At 35.6% G+C, this 19,269-nt stretch overlaps 3 protein-coding genes and 1 long non-coding RNA gene across 4 annotated transcripts in view; 1 reads left to right on the forward strand and 3 right to left on the reverse strand.

The window, feature by feature from the left end:
- Positions 1 to 2,582, forward strand: part of LOC126757185 (uncharacterized) — a 30,313-nt gene extending 27,731 nt beyond the window's left edge. Inside the window, exon 3 of the long non-coding RNA XR_007666702.1 lies at positions 2,517 to 2,582. This is a non-coding gene — a long non-coding RNA (uncharacterized LOC126757185). The remainder of the gene's footprint in view (positions 1 to 2,516) is intronic.
- LOC126757165 (cytochrome P450 6g1-like) lies at positions 2,145 to 11,518 on the reverse strand. The gene is made up of 4 exons (XM_050470853.1): positions 11,168 to 11,518; positions 3,502 to 3,974; positions 2,630 to 3,421; positions 2,145 to 2,536 (listed from the first exon to the last, which is right to left on the reverse strand). Exons 1-4 carry the CDS (start codon positions 11,430 to 11,432, stop codon positions 2,234 to 2,236), a joined length of 1,833 nt encoding a protein of 610 aa, XP_050326810.1. The 5' UTR covers positions 11,433 to 11,518; the 3' UTR covers positions 2,145 to 2,233.
- Positions 11,519 to 11,721: 203 nt separating this feature from the next.
- Positions 11,722 to 13,530, reverse strand: LOC126757172 (probable methyltransferase-like protein 25). Its single transcript, XM_050470865.1, has 3 exons — positions 13,147 to 13,530; positions 12,883 to 13,089; positions 11,722 to 12,817 (listed from the first exon to the last, which is right to left on the reverse strand). The coding sequence occupies exons 1-3, from the start codon at positions 13,528 to 13,530 to the stop codon at positions 11,891 to 11,893; spliced, it is 1,518 nt and encodes a 505-aa protein (XP_050326822.1). The 3' UTR covers positions 11,722 to 11,890.
- Positions 13,361 to 14,051, reverse strand: LOC126757183 (protein LTO1 homolog). The gene has a single exon (XM_050470880.1). It carries the CDS (start codon positions 13,992 to 13,994, stop codon positions 13,551 to 13,553), a length of 444 nt encoding a protein of 147 aa, XP_050326837.1. The 5' UTR covers positions 13,995 to 14,051; the 3' UTR covers positions 13,361 to 13,550.
- Positions 14,052 to 19,269: the final 5,218 nt, after the last annotated feature.

Raw genomic sequence — 19,269 nt, forward strand, 5'->3', positions numbered from 1 at the left:
CAATAAAATACATGCATTTTATTCTAAGAAAAATATATTTTTAGGCATCTCTAGACTTGGGTCAATAACATTTTTTGCGTGCTAATGTTCATTCTCATTAATTTTTTGTGAGGCGTGACCTCAAGTTGTTGTACTACACTAATAAATAAGCCTGCCCACTGCAATTTTGTAATTTGCTGTTTATAATGACGCTCCACATGACACACGCGATCACGAAGAGCTCCTATGCTAGCTGGTATAAAAAAAATTTTAAAAATTCGTCATATGCTTTCTTTAAAAAAAGTTAGAGAGCTTAGATTGGTACGAGGTTAGTTGGAGAGTTCTGACCAAAGAAATTTCCTTTGAGCTCATCTCAACCTCAGTGTGCCAAATCGACGTAACAGATCAATTGAAAATTCCCTGGCCTAGCATAAAATACATTTTTTGTCATTTTTTGTTTTCGTGGAACTGAAGCTTTCTGTAGAAGTTCACGCAAGTGAGTTGAGTGAAAGTTCTTTGAACGGCATTCACATGAGAGTGGCCAGAAACGATTATTTTACACATGGCTCAAGCAGCTTGCGGCCGCTTTCGGTCTTAGACCAAGTATCCTCTGGGTAACCAAAGAACTTCAGTTTGAGTGCGAGCTAAAGTGAAAAGGCGTACCATACCTATCTAGGGTTGTGCGCTGGGTTTGGGACCCGCCACATAAAAAACGACTAAAAAGAAAAGGCGGCTACAATAGCGTCAAATCTAATAAATAAGTTTCCCTCAAGGGTAATACACTGATTATAGCGGCACTCCAACTTTTCGAAACAATTTTTGCGGTAGGACTACTTCCAAATATACCTCAGTTACGGCGATCACCTCTTCATTCGACAAAAATTTCTTCCCAGCAAACATTCTTGTAAGAACTGAGAACAGAAAATAATCGCTGGAGGTCAGGTTTGGAGAATATGGTAGATGCAGAAACGATTCGAAACCCGATTCATGGATTTTCGCCTTTGTTTGCTTGATGAAGCAGCACCTTATTTTTATGCAAATGCGGCCGATTTTAGCGATTCCGTTCTTCCAGTTTCAAGGTAGGCAACAAAAGTTATTTTATGCCCATCCCAAAATACAGACTTTTTAACTTTGGAGCGGGTTCGTCGTGTGCCGCCCACTCGGCTGATTGTCGATTGAACTTCGTAGTGATATGTTGGCCCTTTGTTTCATCTATTGTCACATACCGACGCAAAAACTCGGGTTTATTACGCTTCAACAGCTCCAAACACTGCTTCGACTCATCAATTTGTCATTATATTTAGTGGAAAGTGAGCTCGCGCGACAGCCACTTTGTGCAGAGGTGTCTCATCAGCAAATATTCGTGAATGATATAGTGTACACGTTCAGTTGACATCTCATCTTGAGAATGCCTGCTCTCTCGAACAACTTCACATTACGATCATACAAAATTATTTGGTGGACTCTTTTTTGATGTTTTCGTCGGTAATAAATTCTTATGGCGGCCACTGCATTCAGCGTCTTCGGTGCTCATTTCACCACGTCTAGACTTTGCATACCAATACTTGATGATTGATCTTCCTGTGGAAGTGTCCGGAAACTCCTCATTTTTTTACCATGAGAACCTTAAAAAATATACTTACACGGCTTATATTACAGAGTCTACATTGGTGGGTGATGGAACCGGTTTTTTGATTTGTCGATTCCGAGGATCAAACAAGCGCCGTCTTGTGCTCTGCCTCATATTTCATTGGAACATTCTGTGCAAAGTTAGACGACTCGTCAATTTCAAGAAATGGCACAAATGGCCGCCAAGATCATGCAATTTAACGTCTCCGATTATTTATTTATCGCATTCGATGGAACGATGAGCTGCATGAAATATACGTCGACATAGACATAGTTCAGCGAGTTATAAGACAACGGCTACGCTGGCTAGGTCATGTCGTCCGAATGGACGAAAACACTACAGCTCTGAAAGTATTCGACGCAGTCCCAAACCGAAGGAAGACCTCCACTCCGTTGGAAAGACCAGGCGCAGAAGGTCCTGGGTTCGCTTGGAATCTCCAATTAGCACCACATTGTAAGGGATCTCACTATTGCTTCTGCTTTAAACTTGGATTCCGGACATACAGATTTAGAGGGACAGAGTTACACTTTTCCCTTTTATTTTTTAGTTTTTTGTTAAAAAAGCATAATTATTTTAAAACATAATTTTAATTGCATCGATATTTTTTGAAATTATTTTGCACATTCACTGCCTCGCCAGGCGCTCATATCGTTTGTCATTGACCAATTTCAAGTAAATGCCTTTTTTATAACTTAAAACTATGGCCAGTGGATCGAAAGTGATTTCCGACGGTGTCTTCTCACATGTGGTCACATAATGATTCTTCAAAATATGCACCAAACCCAGCTTAGACTGCAACAAACCGATGCGACCACCAATACAGTTACGTGGTCCACTACCGAAGGGAAGGTAAGACATAGGGTTATGGGTTTTCTTATTCTCGGTGCTGAAGCGTTCAGGATCGAAGGTGTTCGGGTTGGGCCAAAACTGGAATTAAAAAATTGTGACAACCATAAAAATTGCTTGAAACTTCAATCGACGCAGTAAGTACTGAGTTTATCCCTAGCTAAACTCACTCACCTCGGGATCACGTTGTATGGCGAATATTGGTATATAAACAGGCATACCGACAGGTATTGTGTAATCGTAATATGGTTTAAGATCGAATTGCTTTTCCCCCTCCTTCGGCAGATATTCACGATCGAGAAAAGGTAGTACTGGATATAAACGCAACACTTCGTCGACTACCATACTCAGATATGGTAGATTATTGATAGTTTCATATGACATTGTACCCTGTTCAGCTACGAAAGCTTCACAGATCTCATTGCGCAGACGTTCTTGTAAGTCGAGTCGTTTGGATAATTCGTATAACGCAAATGTCATCGTCGAAGATGACGTCTCAAAACCAGCTGAGAAAAATACAGCAGCTTGTGCTGTCAAAATATCCTGTAGATGGGCATTATATTCGCCCTTCGCAATAGCCTCTTCTTTGAGGCTCAGCAACACATCGATCAAATCGTTACGCGTCGCTTTACTCTCCTCTCTTAATGCCATAACATGACCGATGGTGCCACGTAAAAATGCGCTGAACTCCGTTGTAAAAAATTTAGCACGAAATGTAGAGGCCCACTTTGGAAAGAAAAAAATTACAAAGAAGTCCTTAGCGCGGCTGAGTGTAAAGGTTAACAGTTTTCGTCCTTGCGAGCGAAATTCGCCATTGGGATTGGCAAGACTGTTGGCTTTCACACCATAAGCGATGGTGGCAATCATGTCGGTGGTGAAGAGCGCACACACCTCTTTAATTTCAGTTACGAAGGCGTCGTCATTCTTCGCATACGAATTTAAATGGGCTTCCAACTCCGTGCCGATCTATAGGCGCGTAACGAGGGATACACATAATAAAAAATATATATTAATACAAAATTTAGGTACTTTTATGCGTTACAAACCTCAGTCATTAGTGGATACATTTGTTTGATCTTTCCCGTTGTGAAAATCGGCGTTATTTTCGTTCTCAAATCCTTCCATTGTGGATTTCGTATGAGAAATAGATTATTCGAGCCCAAGGGATCATCATGTGGATCACAGCCACCTGACCGATTGGCGAACTTCGGGAATTCCTTGATTAGCACATTTTTAATAAGTTCCGGTTCACGTAACACTAACGCTGGCCGATTGAGTATGTAAATGCCGACTGCCGCAGCCTTTGACATTCTAGCGTCTTTATATATGTCCGATAGATATAAATAGAAACTATTGCTCATTGTAAACAAAACTTGCATATTGCCAATCAGTGGTAGTGGCGTCATATAGGGAATCTTATTGCGTTTCCAGTAGCCATATGTGTAGCGATACCAAATGTAGACTAGCGCCAAAAGGGTCGCCAATAGGCAAGCAGTATCTGCCGACAGCATTATACACCCTACATGCGCAGAGGGTAGGGAAAATATTTGAAAGAGAGAGAACGAGAGAGAGTGAGTGAGTGATTGTTAATATAAACGGTAAATTGTACTTGTATAAGCAGTTCACCGACTCGTGCGAAGGCAAGTTGGCAACACTGAAACCAACTCAAATTATAATTGTAATTTTGATAATATTTTATGTTTATGAAAGTAAAGCAAATTTTGTTGCATTTTCCATAAGTACTTTATAATTAAAAATTATTGTTGTCAATCGATAAGCTTCAAGTAAAAGTGTAGGTATGAAAACAAATAAGCAAAGTAGCATTTGGACACTATCTTTTTGATAGATAAGAAGTACTACTTGCCGCGCTCTCTGTAAATGGGCCTCTAAAATAGAAGCGACTTTTATCACCGTTAGTTAAAAAAAACAGTCTACAATCATAAAAAAATATACTTAGAATTTTTGGGATTAATTTGGGCTAAACCGAACTCTGGAGGCTCCCTCGCTGCCCATATACCGGCAAGGGAGTTATGGTTGGGAAGAATCCCTTGGAGTAGAGGAGCAGTAAGGATGGGTTATGGATGGATCAAAGCTTGGGGGAGGTTGGTGGAGCGGTTTACTGCCAGTAGCTCTCTATTAACTCCAGCTTCAGACTTCCTGACTATGACAGTGTTTTTCAAGGCGAGGTGACGGCCAATAAAGTAGCAGTAGCTTTACTCCCTTCAGAGAAGTGCCATCCACTCAGATAGCAGGGTGGCGATACTAGTCTTGAACTCATTAACAGTGCGTTCAGGGTTGGTCAAGGAGTGCGTAACCTAGCTCTATAGCATCGAATGCCTTTGGGATAAGACTGGTATGGGTGACAGGCCAAAGGAAAATTGCAGGAAATTATAAAGCTTATGAGCTAGTAAGGAAAGGTACCCTAGACTCGATACTAGTAGAATGGGAAAGTGTCGGTGTTCATGTATCCTCTTGGGTCTCGCGGGAGCTATGCCAGTGTTGCGTCACCATCGTTATGTCGCTTGCAAGAGATTTAGAGAACTCTTTGCCCTCAGTAAGGCAAGTCTCTCTCTAGCTGTGGGGCTTTTAACAGGTCATTGTTCTATTGGCGTTCATGTTGTAAGGCTGGGAATTTTACCAGACGCCATCTGCTGAAGCTGTATGGAAGAAGATGAGGTGGAAACAAAACATTTGGGAGATCAAGACTTAAATACTTTGAAGAGCATGCCTTCAGGCATCCCACCAAACTGGCGAGTATGGAAATTAAACGTCTCTGCAAATTTGTATTGGCTACTAAGCGTTTTGCTAATTTATAAGTTCGAACACAGGAGTTCTTCGTTTCTATGGCTTCACGAAAGACTATATATAGCAGTCAACGTGCGATCTCTCTAAATCAGCCGGCTAACCTAGCTAAACTAACGAATGAGCTTTTAGTTTTCGATTTCAGTTGATGCAGCAACAATTTATGAGTGGCACCACACCCCTATTTTTCCTCGTTCGAATAATTTTTGCCATTGCCGTATTTTTATAGCCTGAATAGGGTACATTAAGATGTTTGTAACAACCAAAAGGAAAAGTCGGAGATCCTCTAAAATATATACATACATACATATATAAACAGCATGACGAGCTCAGCCGATGTAATCATGTCCATTTGTCCGTCTCTTCGTCTGTCTGTATATGAGCGAACTTGTAACTCAGTTTTTGAGGTATCGATATGATATTTTGCAGACGTCCTTTGCTCCTCAAGAAGCTGCTCATTTGTCGAAACCGCCGATATCGGACCACTATAGCATATAGCTGCCATACAAATTGAATTGAAAATCGCAGCGACAGAATGAACTTTATAAGTCACTGTGGCAAGCATTCCTATACAAACAGCGTTCAGCAGAAATTTTCAATACTATAATTGGTTCGCAATTAGAATGCGCGATGTATACATATTAAATTCGTTTGAAATAAATTAAATTCATTCAGTTATTATTTGCCGAAGACACTCATCGATAATATACGAGTACAATATAAACATATTTACAGATTTATTTATATGCCTTTAAGTATGCTTGACTACAAAGTGCAATCTCTAAGATCTTTATCGGCTAATGATAAGAAATTTAAAATTAAATTTTTATATTAAGTAACGTCAAGTGCCGTTAGCCCCACATGACGTCGCGTTTGCTCGTCGGGTTGACTGATAAACTGTATGTCGGAGTAGTTAGACTTTATTTGGCTAGAACTGTTTTGTTTTATAAACAATGATTAGCTAAATGCTGTAAAGCGTTCAACAAACAATAGTTAGTCGCTTTGCGTAAAATATGTAAACAAAGAGAGGCAAAACAAAAGCCCAAAAATACATGTTTATAAATGAGAGTAAGTGTACAGACAGCGGCATTTTGAGAGTTTACGATCGTCATTAGGAACCTTGTACATTTTACATGTTTTTATTTACAGAAAGACATTTTTGTGTTTTTTTTTTTGTTAAAAATGTGCGAAAATTGCACATGAAAATTATATATTCCAACCTCAAATAAAAATATTTCTCATAAAATTTTACTAAAACCTTGGTTAACAATATTATAGCTAATAAAATTAATTGGCAAGTGCCATAAAAGCTAATTGTGTTGTATTTTAGATTTACTTTGTTATTAATTTTCAATATAATAGAACAAAAAATGTATTGGGCATAATTATTATAAGTAATTTTTTAGCTTGTTTGTGGTTATATTTTTATATTTTCTATTTTTATACTCTCGCAACAAAGTTGCTAAGGAGAGTATTATAGTTTTGTTCATATAACGGTTATTTGTAAGTCCTAAAACTAGAAGAGTCAGATATAGGGTTATATATATCAAAGTGATCAGGGTGACGAGTAGAGTTGAAATCCGGATGTCTGTCTGTCCGTCTGTCCGTCCATGCAAGCTGTAACTTGAGTAAAAATTAAGATATCATGATGAAACTTGGTACACGTATTTCTTGGCTCCATAAGAAGGTTAAGTTCGAAGATGGGCAAAATCGGCCCACTGCCACGCCCACAAAATGGCGGAAACCGAAAACCTATAAAGTGTCATAACTAAGCCATAAATAAAGATATTAAAGTGAAATTTGGCACAAAGGATCGCATTAGGGAGGAGCATATTTGGACGTAATTTTTTTTAAAAAGTGGGCGTGGCCCCGCCCCCAACTAAGTTTTTTGTACATATCTCGGAAACTACTATAGCTATGTCAACCAAAGTCTACAGAGTCGTTGTCTTCAGGCATTTCTATATACAGTTCAAAAATGGAAGAAATAACCACGCCCACCTCCCATACAAAGGTTATGTTGTAAATCACTAAAAGTGCGTTAACCGACTAACCAAAAACGTCAGAAACACTAAATTTTACGGAAGAAATGGCAGAAGAAGCTGCACCCAGGCTTTTTTAAAAATTGAAAATGGGCGTGGCGCCGCCCACTTATGGACCAAGAACCATATCTCGGGAACTACTTAACCGATTTCAATGAAATTCGGTATGTAATATTTTCTTAACACCCTGATGACATGTACGAAATATGGGTGAAATTGGTTCATATATATATATTCCAATATAACGCTATTTTGAATTCCATCTGATGCCTTCTCTGTATAATATATACATTAGGAACCAATGATGATAGCGGAATAAAACTCTACACAAATATGGTATTTGAAAAATATGTAAATGACGGATAATGAAATCTCGATTATCACTTTATCATGCGAGAGTATAAAACACCGAACTTAACCCTTCCTTACTTGTTTTTTTTTTATTTTATATGAAGACTCGTTAATTTTCATTACATATGTATGTATATACTCCCTGAACAAAAAGCCACGAAGTTTTCAATACCCATATGTAATTTAATTAATGATCGGAGTGACGGCCGAGTCGATTTAGCCATGCTGGTCCGCCCTTCTATTTGTATATATTATAATTATTCCCTCAGATTTTTAAATATCGTTCCGAAATTTTGCACACGTTCTTTGCTCCACAAAAAACTCATCATTTGTCGGAATCGCCGATATCTGATCACTATAGCATATAGCGGTCTTACAAACTGATGACTCAAAATTTAGTTGTTGTATGGAAAACTTTTGTATTTGACAAGATATCGCCACGAAATTTGGCATGGATCATTATCCAAGGCAACACTATAATACCTGAACAAATTGTTCAGATCGGATTATTATATCATATAGCTGTCATACAAACTTATTCGTCAAAACTTTGTATTTGTGTGGAAAACTTTTGTATTTGACAAGATATCGCCACGAAATTTGGCATAGATCATTATCGAAGGCAACACTATAATACCTGAACAAATTGTTCAGATCGGATTATTATATCATATAGCTGTCTTACAAACTGATGACTCAAAATTTAGTTGTTGTATGGAAAACTTTTGAACATATATCGCCATTTTATATATTTGGCATGGATCATTATCCAAGGCAACACTACAATATCTGAAGAAATCTGAAGATTGTTATGCAAGACAACACTACAATCTACAAACAAATTGTTTAGATCACACCACTATAACATACATGTATGTATGTACAATGTACATAGCTGCCATACAAACTGACCGATCAAATATTCTTAAATTTCCCATAATTAAAATAATTTTGTGCTTTAAATATTCAAAAAATGTGATTTTATGTTACAATATTATTATTGTTACAATTTTGTTTACAGTATAAACATCTTTTGTATATTTTATTTTTAATTTTGGTTTTTGATTTACTATCGAATTATTTTTTGAAACGCATTAATTTACTGTTATTTTATTTATTTCGAACAGAAATTAAACAATTTTTTAAATTCTTAAAAAGTATTTTATATTATTTCACTTTTATGTTACAAAATTTTATTCAAAGCAATAAAAATATTTTCTGCTAATTTTTTTTTGTTAAAAAAATTTGTATTTTTTTTTTATTATAAAAATTTGTTTAATATATTATAAATTCATAAAAGTTCTGTTTTGTTCAACATAATTAACTTATAAGCACAAATTATCTTAATTTTTTTTTTTTAAACGTTTTAAATTGTTATTATTATATTTGTAATTCAAGAAAATCAATAAAATTAAATAGTTTTTTAAATTATTAAACAATAATACATTTTATTAATTTGCTTTTATGTTAAACAATTTATTGAAAGTAAGAAAACATATTTTCTTTTAATTATTTTATGTTATATCATTTGTTTTTGTTTATCATAAATATTTTTGCATGACATAAAAATTAATTTTTTTGTAACTAATTATAAAATATATAAGCGCAACTTTTCTTTTGAAGCACTTTATTATTATTGAATTATTGTATTTTTTTAATCGAAAGTTTATATTAACTCCATTTTTCATACAATGCGCTATAGATTATGAGTTTTTCACTACAAAAAAAAAAAAATCGAAGTTATGGAAATAAAAAAAAAAGATTTTATATTTATAATTATTTTTTTTCAAATAGTATTAAATTCATTTGTATTCAATCAGTACATAATATTTTTTATGTTTTTGCACTAAATTTTGTTTTCCAAATAATAAAAATATTTTTCTGCTTTAAAAAAGTTGAAGGTTGAGATCGAAAAAATGTTTTTTTTTTGTTTTCAAAGAGTTTAAGGTTTGGGTTTGAGTAATTGTTTACTAAAAAAACGTTTCAAAGAAATGGTAATTAATTTTTCCTTTTAGAATCCAAGCAGTACGAAATATATTTTAAGTTATTTGCATTAAAAATTTGTCCAAAGAACAAACATTTTTTGTTTGTCTTCATAAAGTAGAAGTTCGAGATTTAAGCAATTTTTTTCACCACAAAATTATTTTAAAGATATGGGAATTAAGTTTTTTTTTAGAATTCAATTAGTACGAAATATATTTTAAGCTCTTTGCAATAAAACTTTTTCGAAAGAATAGATATATTTTTTTGGTGTTACAAAAATGTTTCAAATTATAGAAATATATTTTTCTTTTTAAAATCCAATCAATACATTTTTTGCACTAAAATTTTTTCAAAGAATATACATACATATTTTTTTTCTTTTCAAAAAGTTAAAGGTCGTGGTTTAACGAATTTGTTTCATTATACAAATCCTATTAGTACGAAATATATATCTGTTTTTTGCACTTAAAATTTTTCAAAAGGAAAAAATAATATTTTTTTGTTTTCAAAAAGTTGAAGGTTTAGGTTTAAATTATTTTTTTCACTATAAAAATGTTTCAAGGGTATGGATTTTAATTTTTCCTTTTAGAACCCAATCAGTGCGAAATATATTTTAAGTGTTTTGCACTAAAATTTTGTCCAAAGAACAAAAATTTTTTTTTCTTTTCAAAAAGTTGAAAATTGAATTTTAAATAATTTTTTTAACAATAAAAATGTTTCAGAGACTTGGCAATTAATTTTTCTTTTTAAAATCTTATCAGTACAAACATCTTTCAAAGTTATGTAAATGAATTTTTATTTTTAAAATACTTTTTTTTAAATCAAATCAATGCATATTATATCACATTTGTTGCAGAAATATTTTTCGAAAGAATAATTTTTCTTGATTTAAAAATGTTGAAGGGGAAATTTTTTTCATTACACAAATCTTTCAAAGTTATGGAAATTAATTTTTCTTTTTAAAATCCAATCAATACATTATGTTTCACCTTCTCGCACTAAAAATTTTCCTAAGAATAACAAAAATTTGGGTCAAAAGATTTGAAAGTCAATGAATGTATGCACAATTTTTTTAAAACGTTTTATTTATATTTTTATTTTAGTTATTTTTAACCGAAAATTAGTATTGCTACTTAATTTTCAAACAATGCACTAATGTAGATAGAATAATTTTTTTCACTCTAAAAACTTGCACAAGGTATACAAATTTATTGTTTTTTAAAGTTTTTACACAAGGCGCAATTTACAGTTTTTTCTAAAGTTTTTAAAATTAAATTTGACATTATTTTTTATTTTTTTATTGCAAAAGCTTAATATAGTTGTTTTTTTTTTAATTTTTGTTTTTGTAAAAAAATGTAGTTAATAGTTATTCACAGGTTTTAAGCCTTAAATATTTTTTAAAAATCATATTTTACATTTTTTAATAAATCATATCTTAAATTTTTGTAATACATCAGCGTTCCCACTTTCTTATTGCACAAAACACTTCATTTCTCATTTAGAATTAAACCTACTAATGTTTTTGGTAGATAGGCACCTTTATTATTAATATTATTTATAAATGCGATGTAAATTTCTGACGACGTTTTGTAACGCGCTTCCACCGCATTACTAAGTTTACGAGTTCCACAGGTTTGCGCTTTTATTCTGTGCCGGCAAAATTGCAATAATGATTTTAAAATATACATACATACTAAAACACTTGTAAGGAAGCATTTAAGTGTGTGTATGTATGCGTTATGAAATGTGCAAGCAAAAAAAATAGACATACATACATATACAAACATGTGTGCATAGTGCATCCATATATACACATTTTAATATTACATACATTTATACACATTGTCATAGTACATGCATATATACATAGATTATTTATTTATTGAGATGTGACTACTTAGTAATTAGCATTTTGCTGCAAATACGCGACTGCGGTTCTAATTTCACCTGCGCGCAATTGTGAATCGTAAAAGCATTCTCCCGTAATGACTACACCACTAGGCGCCTATAGGCGTGCTTGGTTGTGTGTGTGGGTGCGAGACGTTAAACAAATAATTTACATATAAGCTACTTAAACACTTCCACTATCAATCAAATTGTCGTAGCTGTAATAAAAATTTATTAGCACTGCGTATGTACATGCGTATACACATATGATGTGGCATACGGTTTACTATCAATAAAAGATTTTATAATCCTACCGGCTTAGTGTAATTACATATACATATAAACAAATGTAGCATAGAGTAAATCAAGGTCGTCAGCTGGTCGTGTCTTTCAAAGCGATAATGCCAAAACGTCTTGGCGATATTACTGCATCGAACACCGCCACCAAATAGCTCTCTGCATAACCTAACTCTTTCAAGTACAACAAACGATCCAGCAATATGAGGCTTTCTATCACCTGAGCAAAACACATACGCAACAAATAGTATAAATGCATGTAATGCGCATCAGCCGCGTATTCTTTTTGTACACTATCCAGCACAGCTGCGTCCCAATGTAAGTTGCAATTTTGTGACGCGAACTTTTCACAACAAAGCGACACATACTCGTTAAAATTGGCAAATTTTCGCACTTTGCCGACTTGCAATTTCTGACGCAGCTCTTTGGTGCTATCGCAAATCAAGACTTCGAGTAACGCACGATAGTAGAGTGTAATGTTCATGGCGCTACGTTCGCTGGTGACGCGTTCGAACGATTGTGTGGCTAACATGCGTGCATTGCGACCGAGCGTTACACGTTTGTCGCGCAAAAACTGACTCATTGGGAAACCAGGCGTTGTTTGACGTGCGCTAATCGTTGCATTTTCAAAATACTCCGGTAAAGCGTATTCCTCTTGCAGCAGGTGGTAGCAACAGCCGATGTTACAAATCAGTTTGCATTGTGGTTGTTCGTGAAAGAGGCGCAGACAGGTGGTGGCTAAATTGCCGCAGGTGTGCAGGCCGGTTAAACAGATGGCGCATGTGTCGCTCGCTTGCGGAAACTGCTGTTGCAAGAGTTCTATTACATTCAAGTCGGGTGTGATAAATGCAGCTGTGGTTTTATAGCGCATCTCCTTTTCGTTCGCATTTGTAATTGTTTCAGGCGTTGGCGTAGTTGTTTTTTGCACATTTTTGCCGCGTCGTTTAGGCGTTATGCCTTGTTGTTGTAATTCTGCGCGCTTAACTAAGCCATTCCAAACGCGCTGTTATGAAATTTTAAAAAATAATTTTAAACACTTGTTTTTTTTTAAGCAAAAAAGTACCATACCTCCAACTTGCGATTGCGTTCCAAAGCATTTTCGGTGTTCAATTCTTGAAAGTCAATACCCAGCACGCGATGCTTATACTGTAAGGCAAGACGTGATGATAAGTAGCCCTTGCCATCGCCCGCATCGACAATGTACACTTCGGCGTTGCTTGTGCTATTCGAAACACTGTGTATTAAGCGATCGACTAGCGCAGCTGTTATCTCTACCTTTAAAATAAAAATAAAATTTATATTTGTTGTTGCAAATTTGTTAAGCCAACAAACCTCATGCCGTTTCTTCTCACTCATAAACTCTTTAATTGTCAATTTTTCCGTGTCATCTTCAACCAGACCTAATGCTTTGTTCAACTGTGCCATCGGTGTCAGTATATCAACGCTTTTATCTAAATAATATTTTCCACAATTAGCCACAAATTGCTTAACACCACTGAATTTGTTGTCTTTATCATTATTTTGCCAAAATACTGTTTCAATGCAGTTTTGTACGCTTTCCACATCTGGCACTTCATGCTTTATATCTGCGGGCACATAAGACTGCCAATGTTTGTCTGTCAAGTAGCTAACCATATGGCAATTGACAAACTCCCAATGTGGCTGCATGAAGTGTAAAATCTCCTCCAAGCACGCGCGTATTTGACTGCTACTCATTTTATCAGTTGTTTCGATTTTTAAAAAGAAAAATCTTTGACCACCTCTGTCGCACCACCACTACTGCTGTTGTTTTCTACTTTTTTCGTTGTCTTTCCAACCTTGCCTGCCGTCAACACACGTACTCGTTTGTATTGATTGCGTATATCCTCCACCATGCCAATTATATCGGCTTCGGGATTATTATCACGTGGAAATTGGTCTATGCTTGTACGTAATTGTTGCAATGCACGTTGTACTTTTTCAGTGTGTTTTTGTTGTTGTTGTGCCAAAACAATGCTGTAAATTTCACCTAATTCCTTGCCAAGTCGTAATCCTTGCTCGTAGCCTAGCTCATAACCTTCCTTCTCCCCACGTGCACGACCCACTTCTAAGCCTTCCTGGTAACTCTCTTGCGCTATATTTTCTTCTGCCAAAACAATGTTGTCCAGCAAATCATTGAAATCCTGTTCCGCAGCAGCCATAACAAAAAAGCAGAAATTGTAAAGGCGGCTAAAATAAAAATGATTTGTTGGCGACGAAATTAAAAATTACTTACAGCTGATTTTGATGTGTGCTTCTTCTTCTTCAGTTAGTGCAAACTATTCATTCACAATAAAAAAATGCGAACACAGACTGGCGTGTGTTATTGTGAATACACTTTTGAGTTTGTGCAAACACCGGTTTGTCAAATAAAAAATATAAAAATATTAGACTTCGCAAGAGTTTCAGCCATACTAACGGTTAAGTAATCGGTTAGTTTCCCCACATCGCTTTTCGAGATTTCTGTTAAAGTTTTTAAGAGTTCCCTTAGGTTCAATTGGCAATTTTAACCGAAACCTTTATGTTCGTTATCGTTCCTCTCTTTGTCAAGCAAAGGCCTTATGGGTTGCATAGTGCCTATGGGTTAGGTTCGGGCATAATGCCTTCAATATATTGGTGTTTTGATAGCCGTGACTTGCTGAAGCAGTTGCAAAAGGGAATTGGAACTGAATCGCAAATCGACAGCTGAGTTCTTGTTATGTCACCTCGCAGTTTCAGGACTTTATGTCCAACGACCCTATATATATATAGCTAAGGAATGTCGCCCGATAGGGTTTATATTTCTTCATCCCGTCGGTGAAAATGATTCCTGTTCATTTCTCTGAGAGACTTTATTTTATACTGGCAGCGTCAGACTGAAAATGTTTAATTATTTAATTTTTTTGTTTACCGTTACTTATATAATTGAAAACTTGACCTTGTCTACCGAGGCGTGACTTCTGCTTTCCGGAGAAACTTTCCCTTATATAATTTGGGTTTTTCTAAAGGCCATGTCACCGGCTTCTAATCGTACAATCAGTCTATTTCCTTTGGCGGTCGGTCAGCTGCTCAGTAAGGCAGTTCTATATATACATATGTATATATGTACTCCAATTCATATCGAGGCGATGTTTACCAATATGCGTGACATTGAAAAATTTACTCACCGCTTCACATGCAACACCTTCGCATATTAAACACAACAAAAGCAAGCAGAAAAACGAACACCCTCACGACTCCAGCAAAAAAAAAAAAATGTGTAAAAAAGTTAGCAACGGAAGTGGTAAGCAGAGAAGGCCACAGTTGGCGCACACACAGCGCTAGAAGCTATAAACTAGCCAGGGGACTTTGACTAGAATTTATATACCGATGTGCTTACGAATGTACGAGTATTTAGCCATAAGCTCATACATATGTTTTTGCACATCAAGTTTAAGGACTTTCTTAAATTGTTGTTGCCTGCAAGCAGGTGAAAATAGAATTTTTGAAATCAGCAGTGGGACAATGCCTTTAAATATTGGGGATTAAAGGGTGATTCACACAACTGCAAGTGACAGTGAAGGATCGTCCCAGTTACGTAAACCCAACTGTCGTATGTTTTTTGGTAGTGAAGCTTACCCGTTCCTAGAATTTACAAGGAGCGTTCCAAAGTAAACAGCACTTTTTGAATCTGGCGCTATCTATGTGTCGACTGGTGCGTTAGAATCTGCTATCTTTATCGATTATCTTGTTAGAATTTCATGACATTTCTAGATGTCGACTGGTGTTATTGCATTTTCTATGATTGTCAGTATGTTTCTGTCTTTCATAGATGGAAAATTGCATTTTAAGTGTCAGTTCGAACAAAGAAAATTGGTAAAACTTTTACCGAAACGTTTTAATTGATGAAACAAGTTTATGGCGATGATTGCCTATCCCGTAGCAGAGTGCACGAGTAGTTTCAACGTTTTCAAAGTGGTCGTGAGGATATAAATGACGATCAACATGTGGGCCAATCAAAATCCGTGATCACCGGAAATTCCATCGAAACTGTACGTGAATTCATCAAAATCAGCCGAAATCATAATTGAAATTCATGGAAATGGAATTGAACATCTCCAAAACATCGATTTATTGCATTTTGACCGAACATTTGGGCTTACGAAAGGTACATATGTGCACGGTTTGTTCCACAGAAAATGACTGACGACCAAAAATTGCTCAGAATCGATCGACGCTTGTGACCGATTATTTGACCAAAAATCACATTTTAACCATTGACCACTCCCCGTATTCACCTGATATGGCACCGTGCGACTTCTTTCTTTTCGGAAAAATGCATTTGCCCATGAAAGGAAAGCGTTTTGCAGACGTAGAGGCCATTCAAAAGGCTTGCACCGGCATACTGGCGGCCATACCGGCCAACGAGCTAAAACACTCGTTCGACATGCTTTTGGACCGTGCAAAAAGCTGTATTGAAGCAGAAGAGACTATTTTGAATAAAATAAATTGAGTTTGCCGAAAAAACCATTTGTTCTGTTTTACTTTTCTGTTTACTTTGGAACGCACCTTGTAACTTATTTAAGGTTTTATGATTTTCTTAAAGCATAACTAGTATAACATATGCTCTTCAAAGAATTCTTAGGTTCAAATTAGTAAGTAAAGGAACGCTTAGAATCGTTTCAATGACTGGTTAACAGTCATTTTTCAATTAAAAGTTAAGCAGTCATCGGTAATTCTAAGGAACGCGATGAAATTTGGAAGCCAAACGAAGCAGCCATCAAGCCTGGTCAGTGTTTGGGTGACACTCACGCCGTAAAGTGATGTGATTTGAAAGTCACAAGGTGAGTTCAGGGAAAGCTGGCTGCCTGCTGACTCTTTTTAAGTGAAGCAGCCATCTGTTCTGGCCAGTGCCAAGGTAACTCTCACGTCCTGTTGTGATGTGATTTAGAAGTCACAAAGTGACCCTTGGGCTTTTTTCGAAACCAATCCAGGGCTTCTGATTCTAGACATACTTTAAAGGGAGAATAATGCAGATTAATAAATCCGGGAAATTGCCTTATGGCAACATACATGAAATTAGTTCCCCTTATAGTACATGAAATAGTACAGGATATAAAAGATTCAAGAACGGAGAATATGATCAAACCAGAATTCTGTCATTTGTAACGTTTTATAAATCATTTCCAGATAACTAGCTACGGAGGAAGGTTCTTGTTGGATTTTTACTCGCGATGGCTTTACTTACAGAGAGAGGAAGCTGTGTATTAAATTTAAAATAAATGCTTACTGGAAACCTTATAGGCTACATAACTCCAATAGGTTTTGACTGATGGATGAGTTCAACACCAGTACGGTGCTTTATATTCGCTACTTTTAGGAATATACCTCACGGATGAGCTCTTCACCTAGCAAATACTAATAATTTCTATAGGACTTCGGGAGGCCATCTTTCCATTATCCATATATTTAATAGTTAATCCGGATTAACGCTGCCGTTTGTCAAGGCTATAAGATGTCTAGTTTGCCAACGGGAGCTAAAGTTTCGTTTAAGACTGTGAGGTTGCGATCGGTAAGATATTCTGTGGATATTTCCCAGAAATTTCAAAGGCTTCTTCACGAAAGAGAAAGCTGTTACATAAATTTTCCTCGATCATTTTACTGTCTTTAAGAATTTTTTTGCACATGCAGTTTAATTAGATCGTATATCGAAGAGGTCAATAAGGAAGTTAAGTAATCTAAAAAGCTTCTTTATGAAAGAGAAAGCTGCTACACATATATTTTCCTTGATCATATTGAAATCTTTTCTGATTTTTGGCACATGCTGCTTGATTCGCAGCGTCATGCAAAGAACTTATGTCTACATAGCCAAATTGTTGATATTTTCATTTTCGAAATTCAAATATATCTAATAAAAATATTGGTTAAACTTTCAAAGAAAATTGTATACGAGAGGAATATATGATACGATCCTGGTAATACAGGATTCCCAAGAAAGGTCCACCTTTTAAGAATTTCTCCTCACTATCAGACAGCCTTAAAGGTACTAGCTCCAGTGATCCACTTCACTTTTCCCTTTCACTCGCTGTTCTTTTTCTCTCTTCTTTCCCTATCTCTCATTAAATTGCTAATGTGACGTCACACAAAATATTTTCTCCTATAACCATATGCCGTCTAGATCTCGATCGAGTAACTATCAAATAGTCACACAAATAGAATAATAGTTTAGTTTCATTATATATTACTGTCTGACAAACACATACACATATGTAGTACAAATAAGTTCTTTTAACCACATATACATATGTTTGTTGACGTATGTATGTATGTATGTATGTTTGTACATACATATCATCGCGACCACGTGGCGGAAATTCCTCATGTGCCATAGTGAAAGTGAATTAAACACATAAATTAACACATATACATCGTTACTTATGTATGTGTACATGTACATATGTATGTCAGCATGTCTGTGCAGTTATGCGTTTCGCCATTCGCGTGCATGTCTGCCATTTTTATAATAGTTGAATACCGTCAAATTACAGACATGTCTGCTGCTGCTCAACACTGCTGCTGATAAATATACATATATGAGTTTTATACCCTGAACAGGGTATATTAAGTTTGCCACGAAGTTTGTAATACCCAGAAGGAAAAGTTGGATGGAAATAGTATATAAATGATCAGCGTGAGTTGAGTTGATTTAGCCGTGTGCCTCTGCCCGTCTGGCTGTATATACGCGAACTAGTCCCTCATTTTTCGATATATCGATCTGAAATTCCGCACACGTTAGTTTCTCCCCAAAAGGGAGCTTATTTGTTGGAATCAGCGAAATCGGTCTACTATATCACATAGCTGTCATACAAACTGACCAATCAAAATCAAGTTCTAGTAAAAACAACTTTTTTATTTGAAAAGATATTGACATGAAACTCGGTGCGAGTTAATATTCAAGGCATCTCTATAATCTCCAAAGAAATTATTCAAATCGGATCACTGTAGCATATAGCTGCCATACAAACTGACAAATCAAAATCAAGTTCTATTATGAAAAACTTTTTCATTTGAAGAGATATGTTCACGAAATTTGGCATAGACTATTTTTCAAGGCAAGCCTAAAATCCCTAAACATATTGTTCAGATCGGATTACTATAGCATATAGCTGTCATATAAACTCAGCGAAAAAAATCAAGTCTTTGTAAGGAAAACTTTTTTATTAGACAAGATATTGCCATGAAATTTGACATGGATTATTTTTCAATATAGGACTACAATATCTGAACAACTAATCCAGATCGGACCACTATAGCATATAGCTGCCATACAAACTGACAAATCAAAATCAAGTTCTAGTATGAAAAACTTTTTCATTTGAAGAGATATGTTCACAAAATTTGGCGCAGACTATTTTTAACAAGGCAAACCTACAATCTCTAAACATATTGTTCAGATCGGACTACTATAGCATATAGCTG

The sequence above is a fragment of the Bactrocera neohumeralis genome, chromosome 4 (assembly GCF_024586455.1).
Source record: "Bactrocera neohumeralis isolate Rockhampton chromosome 4, APGP_CSIRO_Bneo_wtdbg2-racon-allhic-juicebox.fasta_v2, whole genome shotgun sequence".
NCBI classification, from domain to species: Eukaryota; Metazoa; Arthropoda; class Insecta; order Diptera; family Tephritidae; genus Bactrocera; species Bactrocera neohumeralis.

What these genes read in the sequence shown, in the direction of transcription:
- LOC126757165 (XM_050470853.1), bottom strand. Translation starts at nt 11,432, where the DNA reads ATGCACTATGCACACATGTTTGTATATGTATGTATGTCTATTTTTTTT. An exon ending in AAATAATATTAATAATAAAG is followed by an intron (nt 3,975 to 11,167) that starts GTGCCTATCTAC and finishes CTGCGCATGTAG; the next exon opens with GGTGTATAATGCTGTCGGCA. An exon ending in TGTATCCACTAATGACTGAG is followed by an intron (nt 3,422 to 3,501) that starts GTTTGTAACGCA and finishes ACGCGCCTATAG; the next exon opens with ATCGGCACGGAGTTGGAAGC.
- LOC126757172 (XM_050470865.1), bottom strand. Translation starts at nt 13,530, where the DNA reads ATGAGTAGCAGTCAAATACGCGCGTGCTTGGAGGAGATTTTACACTTC. An exon ending in GTGAGAAGAAACGGCATGAG is followed by an intron (nt 13,090 to 13,146) that starts GTTTGTTGGCTT and finishes TTTATTTTAAAG; the next exon opens with GTAGAGATAACAGCTGCGCT. An exon ending in AACGCAATCGCAAGTTGGAG is followed by an intron (nt 12,818 to 12,882) that starts GTATGGTACTTT and finishes ATTTCATAACAG; the next exon opens with CGCGTTTGGAATGGCTTAGT.
- LOC126757183 (XM_050470880.1), bottom strand. Translation starts at nt 13,994, where the DNA reads ATGGCTGCTGCGGAACAGGATTTCAATGATTTGCTGGACAACATTGTT.